The sequence below is a fragment of the Pelophylax lessonae genome, assembly GCF_965119305.1.
Source record: "Pelophylax lessonae genome assembly, chromosome: 11".
NCBI lineage: Eukaryota > Metazoa > Chordata > Amphibia > Anura > Ranidae > Pelophylax > Pelophylax lessonae.
In genome coordinates this window covers 67964613-67983422 of record NC_138778.1, presented here as the reverse complement: position 1 = coordinate 67983422, position 18810 = coordinate 67964613, and the positions used below count along the sequence as shown (strand labels likewise).

The 18810-nt window shown below is 45.6% G+C and overlaps 1 protein-coding gene across 1 annotated transcript in view; it reads right to left on the bottom strand.

Annotated features, from left to right (window-relative positions):
* QRICH2 (glutamine rich 2) overlaps positions 1-18810 on the bottom strand; it is a 176769-nt gene that overhangs the window by 73036 nt on the left and 84923 nt on the right. The window contains exons 5-8 of the mRNA XM_082272781.1: positions 14624-15383; positions 13886-13977; positions 9667-9780; positions 6917-6982 (exon numbers count right to left, since the gene is read on the bottom strand). Of these exons, the coding sequence (XP_082128907.1) occupies positions 6917-6982; positions 9667-9780; positions 13886-13977; positions 14624-15383 (1032 nt within the window). The remainder of the gene's footprint in view (positions 1-6916; positions 6983-9666; positions 9781-13885; positions 13978-14623; positions 15384-18810) is intronic.

Genomic DNA, 18810 nt, shown 5'->3' with positions numbered 1-18810 from the left:
CTCTCTCCAGTTCCAGCACATCCTTCCTGAGGACCGGAGCCCAGAACTGGACAGCATACTCCAGATGTGGCCGGACCAGAGTCTTGTAGAGTGGGAGAGTAATATCTTTATTTCTGGAGTGAATCCCCTTTTTTATGCATCCTAGTATTCTGTTGGCTTTGCTTGCAGCAGCTTGGCATTGCATGCCACTGCCAAGCCTGTTGTCTACCAGTACCCCCAGGTCCTTTTCCATCCTAGACTCACCCAGAGGTTCCCCCCCCCCCCCAGAGAGTAGCTTGCTTTCACATTACTGATGCCCAGGTGCATTACTTTACATTTTTAAACATTAAACCTCATTTGCCATGTAGTTGCCCACCCCATTATTTTGTTCAGATCTGCTTGTAAGTTTTCCACATCTTGCATAGAAGATATTGGCATGCTTAGTTTAGTATCATCCACAAATACTGAGATTGTACTCGATATCTCCTCCTCTAGATAATTTATGAATAAGTTAAACAGGATTAGCCCCAGGATAGAACATTGGGGGACCCCACTTTCCACACCTGCCCAATCCGAGTACTCCCCATTTATCACCACCCTCTGTACTCTTCCCCTGGAGCCAGTTCTCTATCCAGGTACTCACCCTATGGTCCCTACCTACCTTCCTTAGTTTGAACAGTAAGCGTTTGTGGGGAACGGTGTCAAAGGCCTTTGCAAAGTCCAGATATACCACATCCACAGGCTTACCTTTATCTAGGTGGCAGCTCACTTCATAATGCAAGAACTAATTCATCTTAAGAATGTAATAATACGATTTTAGCAACCGAAACAATTTTTAATTACTAACCTTGTATGATTACTAAACTTAATCCCTTCAAACAATCTTCCTAAACTTCAACCCTTGTATGCTGACCGCCCTATAGTACCCGATACTCGCTGCCTTTTAGCTACAGCTATAGGTGAACTCGGATATATCTCGCCCTTTTTTAAATATTGGTACCACGTCGGCTTTTTTTCAATCAGTTGGCACCATACCCATCTGTAGACTATCCTTAAAGATCAAGAATAATGGTCTGGCAATCACCTGCCTGAGCTCTTTAAGAACCCTCGGGTGCAAGCCATCCGGTCCCGGTCATTTATTTATGTTAAGTTTCTCTAGTTTAGTTCTATCTTCTGTTAGCCATGGCGGTACTTCCTGAGGAGTATTATTTAGTTTAGCCTTACCAGTTGGGTTAGTGTAGCCCCCCGATTCTTTTGTGAAGACTGAAGAGCAGAAATAATTTAACACTTCCGCCTTTTCTCTGTCCTCTGTGGCCATATTTCCTTTGACGTCTTTTATGGGGCCAATGTCTCTCGTGTTCTATTTTAGCCGCCTTGATTTCGCCTTTACATTTCTTATTACACTCTTTGTAATGCTTGAATGCTGCCAAAGACCCCTCAGCCTTGTATTTTTTGAAGGCCTTTTCTTTAGTATTAATATGCATTTTTATGTTGGAGTTTAGCCACCCAGGGTTTAGTTTTGCTCTTTTAAATTTGTTGCCCTTTGGAATGCACTGGCCAATCCCTTTGTTTAGTATGCTCTTGAAGCACTCCCATTTTTCCTCTGTGTTCTTTGTTCCCAGGGTTCTATCCCATTTGATATTTTCTAGCAGAGAGCGCAGTTTTGGGAAATTGGCTCTTTTGAAATTCAGTGTCTTAATATTACCCTTGTGTTTCCTATTACTATGATTAATACTGAAACTAATTGACCTACGGTCACTGTTTCCTAAGTTGCCCCGTATTTCTATATCCGTGATCAGGTCTGTATTGTTGGTAATCAGTAGGTCAAGTACCGCATTGTTTCTTGTCGGTGCATTCACCATCTGACCCATAAAATTGTCCTGCAGAACATTTAGGAACTGCCAAGCCTTGGCTGAATGCGTGGTTCCTTCTGCCCAGTCTACATCTGGATAATTAAAGTCCCCCATTATAATGACATTTCCCCTTCCTTGCTGCCAATCCTATCTGTAAAAGGAGGTCCGCCTCCCCCTCCTCCCTCTGGTTGGGGGGCCTATAGCATACGCCCAATATTACCTTCCCCATAGTGCCTTCCATTTTAAGTTCAACCCATAGGAATTCTGCCACGTCCATAGCTCCATTATTAATATCATCCCTCATATTTACCTGTACACTGTTCTTAATGTACAGACATACCCCCCCCCCTTTTTTACCTTCTCTATCCCTGCGATAAAGGGAATACCCCTGAATGGTCGCCATCCAATCATGAGAGCTGTCGAACCAAGTCTCTGTTATCCCCACAAAATCTAAGTCCTCCTCAAACATCAGCAGCTCCAGCTCTCCCATCTTGTTGGCCAGGCTTCTGGCATTGGTATACAAACCTTGTAAATTCGACCGGTTGCATATATCCTCATTCAAAGTTGTTTTTAGGCTGCTCTTGTGATTTTTCCCCATACCCACCTTGGGTTAAGGAGCTCTGAACACCCTACCGCTAATGTCCCCAATTGTGCCATCTGAATCTTGCTCCCCGCTTTTTGGCCATCCTCTCACCCAGCACGGCTGCACTCCGTCCCTACCAAAGAGCCGGTGGCCGACTGAGAAGTCGGCCCAGTTCTCCAGGAACCCGAAACCCTCCTTACTACACCAGCTCCTTAGCCACTTGTTAACTTCCCTAATCTCCCGCTGCCTCTCTGGTGTGGCTCGAGGTACAGGTAGTATTTCTGAAAATACTACCTTGGAGGTCCTACTCCTCAACTTAGCGCCTAAGTCCCTGAAATCGTTTAGGACTCTCCATCTTCCTCTGCCTAGGTCATTGGTACCCACGTGTACCATGACAGCTGGGTCTTCCCCAGCCCCACCCAGTAATCTGTCCACCCGATCCGTGATGTGCCGAACCCGAGCGCCCGGTAAACAACAGACTGTTCGGCGCCCACGGTCTTTGTGACAGATTGCACTGTCTGTCCTTCTAATGATTGAGTCCCCTACCACCAACACCTGTCTTTCCTTTCCCTTTCTCCCGGCCTCACTGGAGGAGTTCTTCCCTTGGCAGCTAGGGGCGTCGCTCTGCTCCAGCAATGCTGGTCCCTGACTGGTTTCCCCAACATCACGCAACGGGGCGAATTTATGGGGGTGCTCCAGATCGGCCTTCTTGCCTTTTTCCCCTCTACCCTTCCTAACTGTCACCCATCTACTCTTCTCTGATGCCTGCACCTCCGTCTCTCCGCCCACTGTGCAGCCCCAGCCTGCACCTGACGGGTACGATCCCAGCTCTCCTTCAGTATGAACATTCGTCTCAGTGTTGCCAGCTGCTTTCCTAGATTCAGGACCTGAGCTTCCAGAGAAGCAACGTGATTACATTTTGTGCATTTGTATTCGCCCTCGATCTCATGATCGAGGAACGTATACATACCACAAGATGTACACCGAATCGCATCTCCACACCCGCCGAGCATTGTACCTACTAATCTAATCTAATGGGGATTCTGTAATTTAAATCTGTCCTGTGTGGCTGTTTCCTAGCTTCCTAACTCTGCTTTCTCACCCTCTGGTACTCTGTTACACTCACAGATACTTACAGACACTCACAGTCGCAGGGCATAGTCAGTCGCAGGGCACAGTCAGTAGCAAGGCACAGTCAGTCGCAGGGCACAGTCAGTCGCAGGGCACAGTCAGTAACAGTAACATGCGTAATACATATTTGATTGCCTACGCACAAATTAGGATGGGAGTGTATGCAGGCAAAATTCTATCACCTTCTGATATACCCGCCTATCCATATATATAAAAAAAATGGATGAATGTAACACAATCTCTACTTATCATAAATGCAGAGGGCCACCCTATGTATTAAATGATTATTTGTAAAATAAACACACAATACATAAACAGTAAAGACATAAAACATAAATTTAAAAATGCTGGTGCAAAAGAGATGAGTATGCAAAGAAGGGGTTTAAGTGTATCTTACCCAAAGACTAAAGTGTAACATATTGTAGCTTACCAGTCCTTGGTTGCTTTGGCTGCATTACTTTTCTTTCTTAAACTTTTATTCCTTTATTTTCACCTAGTGATCTGGCCAGTAACACACTTTATACATGGTGGCTTCCATCACTCCTCCACTGTTTCTATGGAGGAGCATGGTAGCCACCCTAGGACAGCAACACTTTTAGTCTGTGGGGCGGTTAGTCTTGGATGGACTAGTCAGTTTAGATGGGATTTACTTATGTTTTTTTTTTTACCATTCTCTACATTAAAGTGGTTGTAAAGTTAGAAGTTTTTTTTACCTTATTGCATACTCTGCAATGAAGTAAAAAACTTTCTGGGTTCAGCTCCCCCCCCCCCCAAATACTGTCAGGGTTGGGCTCACAGCAGTTCTCTTCTTGGTGATAAGGCTGCTCAGCTGTCAGATAATTGTCAGCACTCGTTGTTTCCTCAGTGGCTCACCTGGTTATCATTATCTGCTCGTCAGTTCTGCCTGGTTCCTTCTGGTTATTTAAGCTGCCTGGTTCATTCCTTTCCTGCCTTTGCCTGGCCAACATATCTGGAGTTTCTCTGCTGTGTGACTGTGAAAGACTTTGCCCGGCTGATGTCCTTTCTGGTTCCTGATCCTGTTCCTTTGCCCCCGATTACGCTGATTTCTGGTTTCCAGATCACTGGCTCATCTGACTTCCAATTTTGGCTTCCGACCTCTGGCTTATGTTTTGACTACGTGTACCATTCTGTACCATTTTTTACTATTACACTAAAGGTGTGATTGTTACTACATTTTCTGTCTCAGTCTGATTCATGGTTCCTGACAAATACTTACCAAAGCCAGATCAAGATCCAGCACTGTACAGGAGAGAAGTGGCTCTCTTCTCTCTCTGCTCCTCTCTGGAAATAGAGGCAGCAGCAGCAGGAGCCATTGGCTCCTACTGCTGTCAATCAAATCCTGTGAGGAAGGAGTGGGGCGGGGGCGAGCAGCACTGTGTGTGTCAATTGACATACAGAGCCCGGCTTGGGATTGAGCCCAAATGAGTGCCACCATAGCAAAAGGTATGATATGGGGGCACTTGGAAAAGGGGGGAAGAGCCAGAAGCTCCAGCGGGGCCCCATATCATGCCTCTTGCTACGGTGTTTGTTTTTTAATTAGCTTTACAATCACTTTAGGGTACAAAATGTCCCACTATCTACCCACCCCCCCTCTCCAAACTCTTACCTGACTGAGTCACCCATTCATTGCTGCCCCAGCTGCAGCACTGCTCCTCTAACGTGGTCTCAAACTCAATGCTGTCTGTCAAACTCTTGGGAGGAAGGACCAGGGGCCTGGTTTACTGTGTGTGTCTATGGGTGCACACAGCCTGGCTTAGGAGCATGCACACATAGAGGCTCTTATAGCACATGGGTTGCTAAGGAGGCACCTGGAGGAAGGAGGAGGAGACCTCTTTTAGAGTTTAAAGCTTTATATAACTTTAAAGTGAAACTCCAGCTAATACTTTTTAGGCAGTTATAGAAACATTTTGTTTCTTTTTGGATAATAAATAAAATCTGATCATTGTAGGCACCTCCAGTGTTAAATGGTTTGTATAAACTCCATAACTGACATTTTTGCTGGATAGCTTTATCTGTTTGAAAATGTTAGGATTACCGGTTGGGTTGGTGTTAGAGTTACAGGAAAAGGTGGTAAGGGTACAGGGAGGGTTGCTGATAGGGATACAGAGAAGGTTAATGTTAGGGTTATATGGGGCACTAGGTTTACTGGACAGGTTGTTGTTAAGGGTATAGGGCGGGTTAGTGTTAGCGTCAAGGAGAAGGGTAATGTTAGGGTTATATATAGAGGTAGGATTACAGGCAGTGTAATGTTTGAGTTACAAGAAGGGTTAGTGTTATGTTTACAATAAAGTTTAATTTTAGAGGAAGAGTTAGGGTTAGGCTGGTACATGAGTGGTGAGTATGCAAAGAAGCGGTTACCTTTATATATGTAAGGGCTAGTGACAGGATTACATGAAAGATTAGTATGAGGGTTACAGGGAGGGTTAGTTTTAGGGTTGTAGGAAGGATTAATGTAAACGTTACAGTTAGGGATAGTGTTTGGGTTACAGGAAAGGCTAGTGTTAGGCTTACAGTCTCACTGTGGTTGGTGTTGGTGGTAAGGGTACAAAGCTTAGGTTACAGGGAAGGTAATGTTTAGGTTACAGGAAGGGCTAGTGTTAGGGTTACGAGACGGGTTAGTGTTAGGGTTATAAAGAGCTAGGGTTACAAGTAAGGTTAGTGTTAAGGTTACCAAAAGGGTTAGTTTAAGAGATCCAGAGAGGGTTATTGTTTAGGTTACAGGAAGAGTAAAGCTGGCCATAGACGAGTAGAAAAATGAACAAAAATTCTTGTTGATCGTCAAGCTGTTTTTCGCATAATTAGTGTGCCAGCTGCGACACACGATTTTCGTGCCGCAATCAAAAGAGACTGATCCAACTTCCAACTGGGTTTTTATTAGAGAAACAAAACAAATAATTGCACAGTTGTATGCGCCATGTTCATTTTTCGATCGATAGATCGGTTTTCGACTATGGCTGGCTTTAGTTGAAGAGTTACAGGAAGGGCTGGTTTAAGAGATACAGGAAGGGAAAATTTAGGAGTTACAGGGAAGGTTTGTGTCAGGAGATACTGGGAGGGTTAGCTTAGGAGTTACAGGAAGGGTTAGTGTTGGGGGTTACTGGGACAGTTAGTTTAAAGGTTACTTAAGGATAGTGTGAGAGATTTAGTGTACAGGATTGCTTTTCGTGTCAGGAGCTCAGTGCAATAAAAGCTAATATAACACTACCTATTGGAATCTTTATTTACCCCACAACCGGAAGACAAACTACTCATGAAGCATTTTCTGAGAATGGGAAGAAATGTTCTGTACAATGTGTTAGTTAGTCTCCTAACTACCCTTTTCGAATGTGAACAATCAATCCAATTCTACCTTCAGCTCAGCATGGTCCTTGTCTGCTTTCTCCTCCTCCAGCTTCTCCAGTGTCTGATAAATAATCTGTCAGGTATAAAATGTGTTACTAAAGTAAGTTTCTGCTGAGAGAATATCAAGGCTACTATTGCTGACCTTCTTAAAATGCTAGGCTCTTGGAGAAAACTTTCTGAATCACTGACCCAAAATAGGAAAACTGAAAACCAGGCTACTAGCAATTTCAGAAGGAGAAGAAATGTTAAAAATCATGTTATAAACATCAGTTTAAGGCTGCATTCACACCTGACCGTAGCTTCTTTGAGTGATTTTTCTGGTGGTTTTTTTGCACGATTTTGGCACATTTTATGAGCAATTTGTGCATTTTTATACAGCGTTTTTGCTCTTTGACATTTTGTTATTAGCCAATAGAGAAAACTATAATCTGTTGCTAGATTTTTCAGCTTTTTTTTTAGCTTTTCTATCAGCTTTTGTTTCTTTTTAAATTATTATTATTCATTTATTTTTTATTTGTTTTTGTTAGGATAAGGGGTAAGAGTTAAGGTTAGGTTAGAGCTAGGATTAGGGATTAGGGTTAGGGTTAGCATTAGGGGTTAGGGTTATTTATTTTTAATTAATTTATTTTTATTAGGGTTAGGGTGTTACTACAACTACTACTACTACTACTAACAATAATAATAATAAATCAATAAATGTAAAATAATTACACAAATAAAATAATAAATAAATACAATAAATAAATACTATGTAGTAATAAAAAATAACTAACCCCTAACCCTTAGAGTCGGTTCACACTAGCGCGACTTGTCAGGCGACTTGTCAGCCTGACAAGTCGCGCTCCCTCGTGGTCCATTGACCGCTACAGGACCCGCTCTAATAGGAGCGACACAAGTCGCTCCGACTTAGAAAAAGGGTCCTGTACTACTTCGGGGCGACCTCGGAGCGACTTGCATAGACTTCCATTATGTGAAGTCCCTGCAAGTCGCTCAGAAGTCGTGGTGCACGGGACTGCACAAGTCGCCCCCGAAGTAGTAAGGAGTCGTGTCGCCTCAGTGTGAACCGGCTCTTACAATAAATAAAATAATAATAGAATAATAATAAATAACTAAACACCCTAATAAATAAATAAATAAATAATGTATTACTATCAGTAGTAGTATTATTAATAATATTAACCACCCCCCATCCGCGCTACAGCCTATATACGGCTGCAGCGCGGACTCACATTTTCGGGAGGCCGTCTTTATACGGCCTCCCAGTAACCCGCTCCCCGCGCGCTCCCGTGAGCGCGCATCGGGGGAAATCTGTGTCGGCTGTGTCCCTTGGTGAATGGCCATTCACCACGTGATCGGACCGTCCAATGAGAGGTGATCTCATATGTAAACATATGAGATCATCTCTCATCGCCGGCGCTCCTTCCTCACACAGAGCCTGCAGTGTGAGGAAGGAGGGGGAGCCTCACAGCGCCGGGGACACACAGGAATGTAATCAGGGCACTGATCACCAGTGCCCTGATTACTAAAGGTAAAAAAAATACACAAATTGCCCCCCATCAGTGCCCACAGTGCCCGCCATCAGTGCCCCCATCAATGCCCACAATCAGTGCCCATAGTGCTGCCAGTCAGTGCCCATCAGTGCCTGCTCATCTAGGCACTGATGAGCACTGACTGGCAGCACTATGGACACTGAGTCTGGGCACTGATGGTGCTGCCCATCAGTGATGCCCATCAGTGCTCATCAGTGCCACCCGTCAGTGTCCATCAGTGCCATCCGCCAGTGCCCAGCAGTGCCACCTCTCAGTGCGCAGCAGTGCCGCCTATCAGTGCTCATCAGTGCCGCCTATCAGTGCTCATCAGTGCCGCCTATCAGTGCCGCCTATCAATGCCGCCTATCAGTGCTCATCAGTGCGGCATATTAGTACCTCCTCATCAGTGCCCATAAGTGCCACCTCATCAGTGCCCATAAGTGCCACCTCATCAGTGCCCATCAGTGCAGCCTATCAGTGCCCATCAGTGCCGCCTCATCAGCGCACATCAGTGAAGGAGAAAAATTTATTTTCAAAATTTACTCGCAGAAAATAAGAAAAACTTTTTTTTTTTCAAAATTTTCTGTCTTTATTCTTTTTTCTTGTAAAAAATAAAAAACCCAGAGGTGATTACATACCACCAAAAGAAAGCTCTATTTGTCTGAAAAAAATGATAAAAATTTCATGTGGGTACAGTGTAGCATGACCGCGCAATTGTCATTCAAAGTGTGACAGCGCTGAAAGCTGAAAATTGGCCTGGATGGGAAGGGGGTTTTAGTGCACAGTAGGCAAGTGGTTAATAATAAAAGATTATTATTCATTTAGTTTTTTGTTTGGAGGTGTTTCCATTCATTTCTATAAGAATAAAAATGCCCCAAAAATGCACAAATCTGCCCAATTTGAGGTACAAAAAAAAAAAACTCCAGAACTTTTTTGAGCTTCAGGCGTTTGGTTTCAGGCGATTTGGAGTGGAGATGTGAACCACCTCAATAGGGAATAACTGATTTTATCTCCTCCAGCGTTTTGGCGTTTCACGCTTTAAGCTACAAAATGCTGAGGTGTGAATGGGGCCTTAAAGACATTAAGTACATACATAAAAATGATTGATATTTTTTTAGTAGAATAGAAAAAATAACTAATTTAGTATATAGAGACACCAAGGATGAGGATGACCATAAGTAAAGGAGGGGACAGAAACCAAGATAGTGAGAGATATGTCTCCTCTCACATCAATGTGTCTCTGCTGCTCCTGTTGGTCCTGAAATATGGAACCTGTGGTCTTGTCTAGCTGTTCCAACTCTTCTTGCAGCTGCCGCACTTTATCCTGGAGGAGATCCTTGTTCTGGGAGGTGAATGCAGAATCGTTAATGAAAATTTAGTTTTTATCAACCTCAATCAGTACAAACTGTACAAACAAAATCAGAAATGTGTTTGCAGAGACACAATCAGAACACTACTGACAGCACCAGAAATACAGTACTGTGCAAAATGTTTGGGCAGGTGTAAAGAAATGCTGTAAAGTAAGAATGCTTTCAAAAATATATATTTTAATTGTTTCTTTTTTAATCAATTTAAAAAATGCAGAGTGAGTGAACAGAAGAAAAATCTAAATCAAATCAATATTTGGTGTAACTATACTTTGGCTACAAACCAGCATCAATTCTTCTAGGTACACTTACCCACAGTTTTTGAAGGAACTCTGCAAGTAGGTTGTTCCAAACATCCTAAAGAACTAATATTCCATCTTCGAATCCATCTTCGGTGGATGAAGGCTGCCTCAAATCCTTCTGTCTCTTCATGTAATCCCAGACAGACTCGATGATGTTGAGATCAGGGCTCTGCAGGAGCCAAACTTCCAGGACTCCTCACTCTTCTTAATGCTGAAGATACTGTAGTTCTTAATGACATTGGCTATATTTTGGGGATTGTTGTCCTGCTGCATAATAAATCTGGGGCCTGATGATATGGTATTATTACATAGTTACATAGTTAGTGAGGTTGAAAATAGACATCAGTCCATCCAGTTCAACCTATGATGTGTGTGCTTGTTTGCTGTTAACCGTACATTGTGTACCCCTGTATGTTGTGGTCTTTAAGGTGCCCATCTAATAGTTTTTTGAAACTATCAATGCTCCCTGCTGATACCACTGCTTGTGGAAGAGAATTCCACATCCTTACCGCTCTTACAGTGAAGAACCCCTTACGAACTTTAAAGTTAAACCGCCTTTCCTCTAGTTTTAGTGAGTGGCCACGTGTCTTATTGTATTCCCTTTCTCTGAATAGTTTGTTCCTTATGCTAGGGTCGCCAGTACAGTATTTGTACATTGATATCATATCCCCCCTCAATCGTCTCTTCTCCAGAGAGAATAGGTTCAGTGCTTGTAGTCTTTCCACATAGCTGATGTCCTCCATTCCCCTAATTATTTTTGTTGCCCTTCTCTGGACTCTTTCCAGTTCCAGCACATCCTTCCTGAGGACCAGTGCCCAGAACTGGACAGCATACTCCAGATGTGGCCGGACCAGAGTCTTGTAGAGTGGGAGAATAATCTCTTTATTTCTGGAGTGAATCCCCTTTTTTATGCATCCCATTATTCTGTTGGCTTTGCTTGCAGCGGCTCGGCATTGCATGCCACTGCCAAGCCTGTTGTCTACCAGTACCCCCAGGTCCTTTTCCATCCTAGACTCACCCAGAGGTATGATAGGTATGGTATGATAGGTAAGTATCTGCCTGTATTTCTCAGCATTGAGGACACTCTTGAAAAGGATTAATGAGGGCTGTAGACACAATGGCCAACCAAAGAACCTAATGCATTTGATGACATCATGCATACTTCCCTTTGACATCAGATGTCCAGCACATAACTGGCAGAAACCAGAGGGATCCAGGTACATCCATCTTTTGCCTGGAGAAGTCTAGCTAGAAGTGGTCTTCATGGAAGAATCGTGGCCAAAAAGCCATACCTCTGACATTGAAACAAGGCTAAGTGACTCAACTATGCATGAAAACATAGTAACTGGTTCAGAAAAATGGCAGCAGATGCTCTGGACTGATGAGTCAAATGTGAAATATTTGGCTGTAGCAGGAGGCAGTTTGTTCGCTGGAAAGCCTGGAGAGCGGTACAATATTAGTCTGCAGGCAGTAGTGAAGTATGGTGGAGGTTCCTTGCAAGTTTAGGGCTGCAAATGGAGTTGGAGATTCAGTCAGGATGGTGTCCTCAACACTGAGAAATACAGGTAGATACTTATCCATCATGTTATGCCATCAGGGAGGGTGTGATTGGCCCCAAATTTATTCTGCAGCAGGACAATGACCCCAAACATACAGCCAATTCTGTAAAGAACTATCTTCAGCATAAAAAAGAAGTGATGGCCCCCACAGAGCCCTAATCTCAATAATATTGAGTCTGCCTTGGCTTACACGAAGAGACAGAAGGATTTAAGGCAGCCTACATCCATCCGTACTTGTCCAGGGGACTGGGCCGTATTCCCTAAAAGGAGGGCCTGTTGATGACTGGGCTGCACAGCGGCCATGCCTGTGTCTCCTCTCCCGCCCACAATGTCATATTCGGCCGGTAATGACAGAGAAGGAGGACAGAGGATACCGGACCGGCGGCTGATCCTCCCCCACTGACAGAACAATGAGGAGCTGCAGATGTCTGGAGAGCCACAAGCCCTGCCCCATTTACATGATTGGAGCAGTCAATAGCCCCACCCACTGTGTCTAATCACTGCAGGCTAATCTAGGTCTTACAAAGAGTGATTGTATGGAGTTGCGGAGCGCCAAGCTGGATCCCAATGTGTTATACACCAGTTTACAAGCCCGGGTGACACACATAAGAGGCACAGGGAATGTAATTTAATGGACGGGAGCCAAACAGGGTCTGAGTCAGTCTAGGGGGTCAGAAGATGGGTGTAGGAGCCTGAGGTGTTAGTGTCTAGGAGAGTGTGGGTCTTTCAGTCTGGGGGGTGGGGATGTCAATAGTTTGTGGTGAGGGAAGTCAGTCTAGGGTAGATGGGGTGGGGGATTCAGTCTGGGGTAGGTGGTGGGGTCAGTCATGAGTGGATGGGGGTGGGGGGGTCAGTCTGGGGTAGATGGGTGTGGTCAATCTCGAGTAGATGGGGGGAGCGGGGTCAGTATCAAGTAGATGGGGCTGAGAGGGGTCAGTCTGGGGTAGATGGGGGTGGGGGAGTCAGTCTGGGGTAGGTGGGGGGGGGGTCAGTCATGAGTGAATGGGGATGAGAGGGTCAGTCTGGGGTAGATGGGGGTGGGGGAGTCAGTCTGGGGTAGGTGGGGGGGGGGGGTCAGTCATGAGTGAATGGGGATGAGAGGGTCAGTCTGGGGTAGATGGGGGGTCAGTCTCAAGTAGATGGGGCTGAGGGGGGTCATTCTGGAGTAGATGAGGGTGAGGGGGGATCAGTCTGGGGTAGATTGGGGTGGTCAGTCTCGAGTAGATGGGGGTGGGGGGGTCAGTTTTGAGTAGCTGGGGGTGAGGGGGTCATTCTGGGGTAGATGGGGTGAGGGGGGTCAGTTTGGGGTAGATGGGGGGGTCAGTTTGGGGTAGATGGGGTGGTCAGTATCAGTTAGATGGGGGTGGGGGTTTCAGTCTGGGATAGATGGGGGTGGTCAGTCTCAAGTAGATGGGGGTGGAGAGTCAGTCTGGGGTAGATGGGGGTGGTCAGTCTATTTATTATTTTTTAGTAGATGGGGGTGGGGGGTCAGTCTCGAGTAGCCGGGGAGTGAGGGGGGTCAGTCTGAGGTAGAATGGGGTGGTCAGTCTCCAGTAGATGGGGTGGGGGGGGGGGTCAGTCTGAGGTAGATGGGGGTGGTCAGTCTTGAGTAGATGGGGGTGAGGGGGGTAAGTCCGGGTAGATGGGGGTGGTCAGTCTCGAGTAGATGGGGGTGGGGGGTCAGTCTCAGGTAGCTGGGGGTGAGGGGGGGTCTGTCTGAGGTAGATGAGGGTGGTCAGTCTCGAGTAGATAGGGGTGAGGTTGGTCAGTCTGGGGTAGATGAGGTAGGGAGGGTCAGTCTCAACAGTCTCTTGACACCAATAGGACTGACTGCACATGAATACATGGCACACCTGTGTGTCCCCTGTGCAGGTAACCACAGCCTTTCATGGGCGTAGACTTTAGTATGCCCCTTTGAGTAAGGCCTAAGGTTCCCTGCCCAAACAGAATGCTTGCCCGTCCCATGCCCTATTTGCAAACAGTGCAGTGGATGGATGATGTCACTTCTAAAAACCTCAGTGCAGGCAGCCTGCAGCTTTTTATCTGAGCATTGCTAGCAGCATCCTCAAATTAAAAGGAAGTGGGTTGCAGTTTGGCGGACATAAGGCTATATGAATGAACCTAAACACAAAAACTATTTTAAAATGACCAGGTAAAATGCCCTCTCCAGATTGTGTACAAGAGGTCAATGGAGTTACATTAACACAGAGCAGCCTCACCTTTTCCCTGTTATTCTTCAATTCTTGCATGTCTCTGTAAAGGGAGTTCAACTTCTCCTGAAAGTCAGATAGGTTTCTGAGATGTTCTTCAGCTGCAAAATATGTAATTGATGGATGCAAATGATTAGACTATAGAATAGATTATAGACAGTGCTTTAAGTGGCCCAAAAGAGGTGCCGGTACTCTAGTATAGCCTATAAATTTTTTCGCCACCCCACCCCACATCAGGGTCCCCACAGAGCACCCCCCCCCCCTGGCCTTGGCTGGGACTCTGGAGCAGGGGGACTCACTGGTGGTGACTGGTCTGGCTCTGGAGTGGGAAATATTCTTGGGGGGGGGGGGGGGGCAATTTAGGGCGCAGATGTACAAAATGAGCGTACTGGTACGCTAAGGCGCACTGAGAGGTGGTGGTATGCTCAAGAGCCATATTTGGAAGTGGCGGTACTGAGTACCAGTGCATACTGGCCCACTTAAAGCACTGATTATAGATATTTTGTATATGAAATTAATGTGAATGCAACATGCTCCTATTAACATAAACTTGCCGCACTTCCCCATCTCCCTGATCCTCTGCCAGACCGCCTCAAATGGCCATGCAAGTCCAAACTTGCCCAAGGCTATGCACAGTCCATACCATCTCTTGACACCATTTGGGCTTAGAAACTGTTTGCTGAGGCTGGATTGGGAAGAGAAAGGGAGAGGACCCTATGCTCCCCCATACCCAGAAGAATGAAATACCTGTAGATCTTTGCAACATGCTGAGTTCTGCTCTGTCTGCTTTGGTTCTCTCCAGTGTCTCCACTCTTGCTTGAAGCAATGCATGTTCCTCAGACAAAGTACCAATGTTGCGAAGTGCTTCCACCGTATCTGCATAGCGATGTGATGCGGTGCTGCCTTGGGAGGATGATGGTGTACATGGGGGTATTGCTTTATTTGGAGTACCAGGATAGCTAGAAGGAGCTGGTGAAGAATGATTGCTATCACCTAGGACCCTTAGCTGTGCTGTTGTCTGTAAACTGGGCATTTGAGTTGTTCCATCAATATTAATTGTATTGGGGGGGAAAAAATCATCTCCAGGAGAGCCTGGAGGGTGTGCATGCTCCTGGCTAATAAAAGGAAGGGTAGACAAAGCTTGCTCAGAAGCAGGACCCCCGGGGTGGGCATGGGATTTATCTGCAGGTTTCTGGCTTGCCACATTTGCTTGATATGATTTGGATGTGCCTTCCTCCTCAGTCACTTCAGTAAGTTCTTCATGAGTTTCAGAAGCAGAGAGGGAGGACTTTCCACTGGGTTCCTGTGCCAGATTTATTTTAGTTTGGACAGTTTGGTGTTCAGGTCCTTCGTTTTTAGGGACCTCACCAATTTGTGAAGCTTCAACCTGAGCCTGAAACATGGATGCTGAACTGGTTGGCACCTGTAACATAGTTTTTCCAACAAAAGATGTTTTGGAGGTTGTAGTGCCCTCGTCAATGGGTAGACTAAATGAAGATTGTGTCCCCTGGAAAAAGAAGAAAGAAGACAATATTGTACAATATTTACATGTAAACTATCAAAATATCTCTCAGCGCCATACTATTTCTAGCTCTATCAGAACATATACTGTATGTATTGGCTGTGAGGCAATAGTGAGTTAATTCATTATTAGTTTTAAATATATATATCTGGCCCAGCTCTATCACATGGGGCAGGGAGAAGTAAAGTCCTCAGCCGAGAGTAAGCTTCAACTGGAATGGGCTCAGAACTTAATCAGAACTTCCTTCCTCACTCCTGGTGGTGAACAGAGAGAGGCTGAGAAGTAAGTCTAATATTAGTTCTAAAAGAGCCTGTTGCTTTCCCCTGCATGGACAAAGCACATGTGAGCAGGGTGCAACGTGGTGTGGCAGGCAGTAAACTCATAGAGTCCAAGTAAATTATTAGCAATACATGTATATTGTAGAAAGGTCCAACACAATACAGCTAGGCCGGGTGGGTAGACACCACCGTCTATGTACTATATGCCTATATCTATGCCTATGTCTATATACCCAGTGTATGTATTTTTTTAAAAAAAAGCCAGTATATACTTTATTTTATAGCGCCGCTCGGCGCTCACATGACCGCCCGCCATTCTTCCCTCTAGGTCTGACAGCTACAGCGGGAGGGGCTGAGAATCCCCCGCTGACATCAGCCAGGAGGAGGAGAGGAGGAGAGAGGCGGACCGTCACATGAGCACAGAGCAGTTCACTTTTACAAAAACACATACAGTGGGACACAATTTAATATAACAGAAGTGATCGTAAGCATAGTACACAGTTATGATAGAGGGGAGGGCCAGGGAGTAGATCAGAGCTGACAGGCAGGGAGGGAGGGGGGAGGGGACAGAAGAGAGCTGCAGATGACGGATGAAACTGACCACAGTGTCAGGGTTCAGCAGCCATGATAAACCATGGTCAGTTTACAGAGGGGAGGGCAGAACCAGGCAGGATCAACCTGGTATTTTAGATTATACAAGGGGCCAAATTACACAGCACAAGCATTGTGCTGTATAACATGTTTCAAAGGAACAGGATCAGCATTTTTTTTTTTTTTGTTAGAGTTACAATCACTTTAAATAGACTCTGCTTGACCCAAGATGGCCGCTGAAGTCACGTGCGGTGCCAGCATTCAATTGGACAGCTGTTCCCCTGTGACTGCAGGAATTCATAGAGAAACCAAGTTCCATACAACTTCCTTCCGCTTCTGCATTGCTGCTTCAGTCGAGCACCAACTATGGGGAATACAGACTGCATCGGCCTACACACAGGTTTACTGTGAAAAATATCTTCCATAGTTAGTCGTTTGTAAAGGATATATGCAGTGGTGTATTTAGGTTTTGTGCTGCCTTAGGCCTGACTAAACTTGTGCAACCCTTAATTTAATTATTCATTAGGCTGCAGTGCCACAGTTATTCGCATTGGCGGCCGTCGGGCCAGTTGTATTAAGTGTGGTCGGCGGCCTGTGGTCTGTCTGAATGTCCTCACTGGCCGGTATTTATCATACCAGCAGGTAGCAGTGTGATCGCTTTATGGGGCTGCCGGACTGATTTGCCTCCTGGACCCTGCCCTCCGGCCCAATTTGTCCCATAAGACTGGCACTATACTAAAAGTGTAGCGCAAGCCAGTGGGGACCCTTTTTATGCAGGAGTCAGGAGCAGGCTGGGTTTTTTTTCTGTGGGGTGAAGCTTTTTTGCTGCCCCCCTGCAAAGTGCCGCACTAGGCCTGGGCCTTGTTGGCCTAGGCCAAGATACAGCACTGGATATATGGACAGTTTCTGCATCCAATAAAAGCCTTCAGCAGTTTCTACATGGCCTTCACCAATGCTTTGCATTTAATCCAAATACAGAAAGGGACAGATTGTAAACCATAATTAGCAGAACACTGTCAAGCATTATACTTACTTGTCTGGTGTCTCCTTTAGTGTGTTTGAACATTCATACTTTTGGGAGTGTCCTGTACCTGTTTTGTCCTGCTGCAGGTTCCTTCCTCTGACCCCTACATCTCTGGAGTCCTGTGGTGCTGTCAGAGGAATGAACAAGGGCATGTGGCAGGGGGCACAGGCATCTGATGTTAAAAGCATAAAGATACTAAGGCCCCGTTCACACCTGTGAACAAGTTGCTCAATGTACAATAGAGGCTTGCCATTGTTTATCTATGGCGCCCATTCGCACCTTTGCACTGCAATACCATGTGTCCTGAAAAATACTGATTTTTTGGTGCGTCAACATGTATTTCTATTATTTGGTGTTTGATACTTGTCTTATGTGAGCTTCTATAAAGCACCAGAACAATGGGAAAAAGATAGAGTTGTTTTTTCACTGACAATAATGCTATGCTATACTGTTCTTTGTTATTTTGTGACCTGAAATTTGGCACTTTTAAAGCTGAACACCGGGATAAGCAGATATTGTCTAAATACATTCATCATGCATATTCTTGGTGTATTTCTTCCAGATCTGTGCAGTAATAAACTGATGCTTTACCTCTGTGCAGGAGCTACCTGTAATAAGGAGCAGGTCACTGTTAGGCTGGCATACATGGTTCGATATTCAGTCGGTTCAGCAGGCACCAGCAGTGCCATCTTAAGAGCATTAAAGGGCCCTGGGCAATGCAGTGAACTGGGGCCCCGCCTACACAATCACCCATGAGAATAAAAATGCAAATTTTCGATAAGACGATTATTTATTGGTACAGCAGTTCAAGGCTAATGACAGCTTCCAAGTTCAGCGGCTGGGTCCGGTAAACACACACAGGAATGGGAGTCAGATTCGACAGGCATTCCTGCAGTTGTGGGCTCCCCCCCACAGCCCAAGTGGCCTGACAGCAGCACTGGGCCCTCAGGCTCTTGCCACCTGCTAAGTTCGGTGGCGGAATGCACACGGGAATCGGGACTAATGCTTGGCTGGGGTTGGGTCGCCCAGCATGCCCATTCGGTAAGATGGCCCTGGGCACCGGTCGATATTCGAACAGTTAACAGGTAGGCCAAATAAACCAAGTTGATCAATCAATCAACTTGGGTACAACCAGCCTGCCCGATTCTCTTGCGATTATCGTTAGCGGCTGCTATAGCTACGTTTTTGCAGGGACAGTCCCGGGAAATAGGAGCCTGTCCCGGGTAACTTACATTGTCCCGGCAAGTGCCCGTTAATTGGGCTGCCCGTAAATGCCCGTTACTCGTAAATGCCCGGTGCCCGTAAAAAAAAGGTTGCGGGCCAACATCGTAACGGCGCATGCGCCGTTCTGATGCCTGTCGGGCTTGGGATAGCTTTTTTTAAGCTCGGCCTGGCGGGCGCATGCGCAGACATGTAATGGCGCCTCTTGGCGCCATTTTTAAATTAAAGGCACTCGTTCTCAGCAGCGCCACCTTGCACTTTTTTATATTTACATATTACATTTTTTTGTATGGTCACA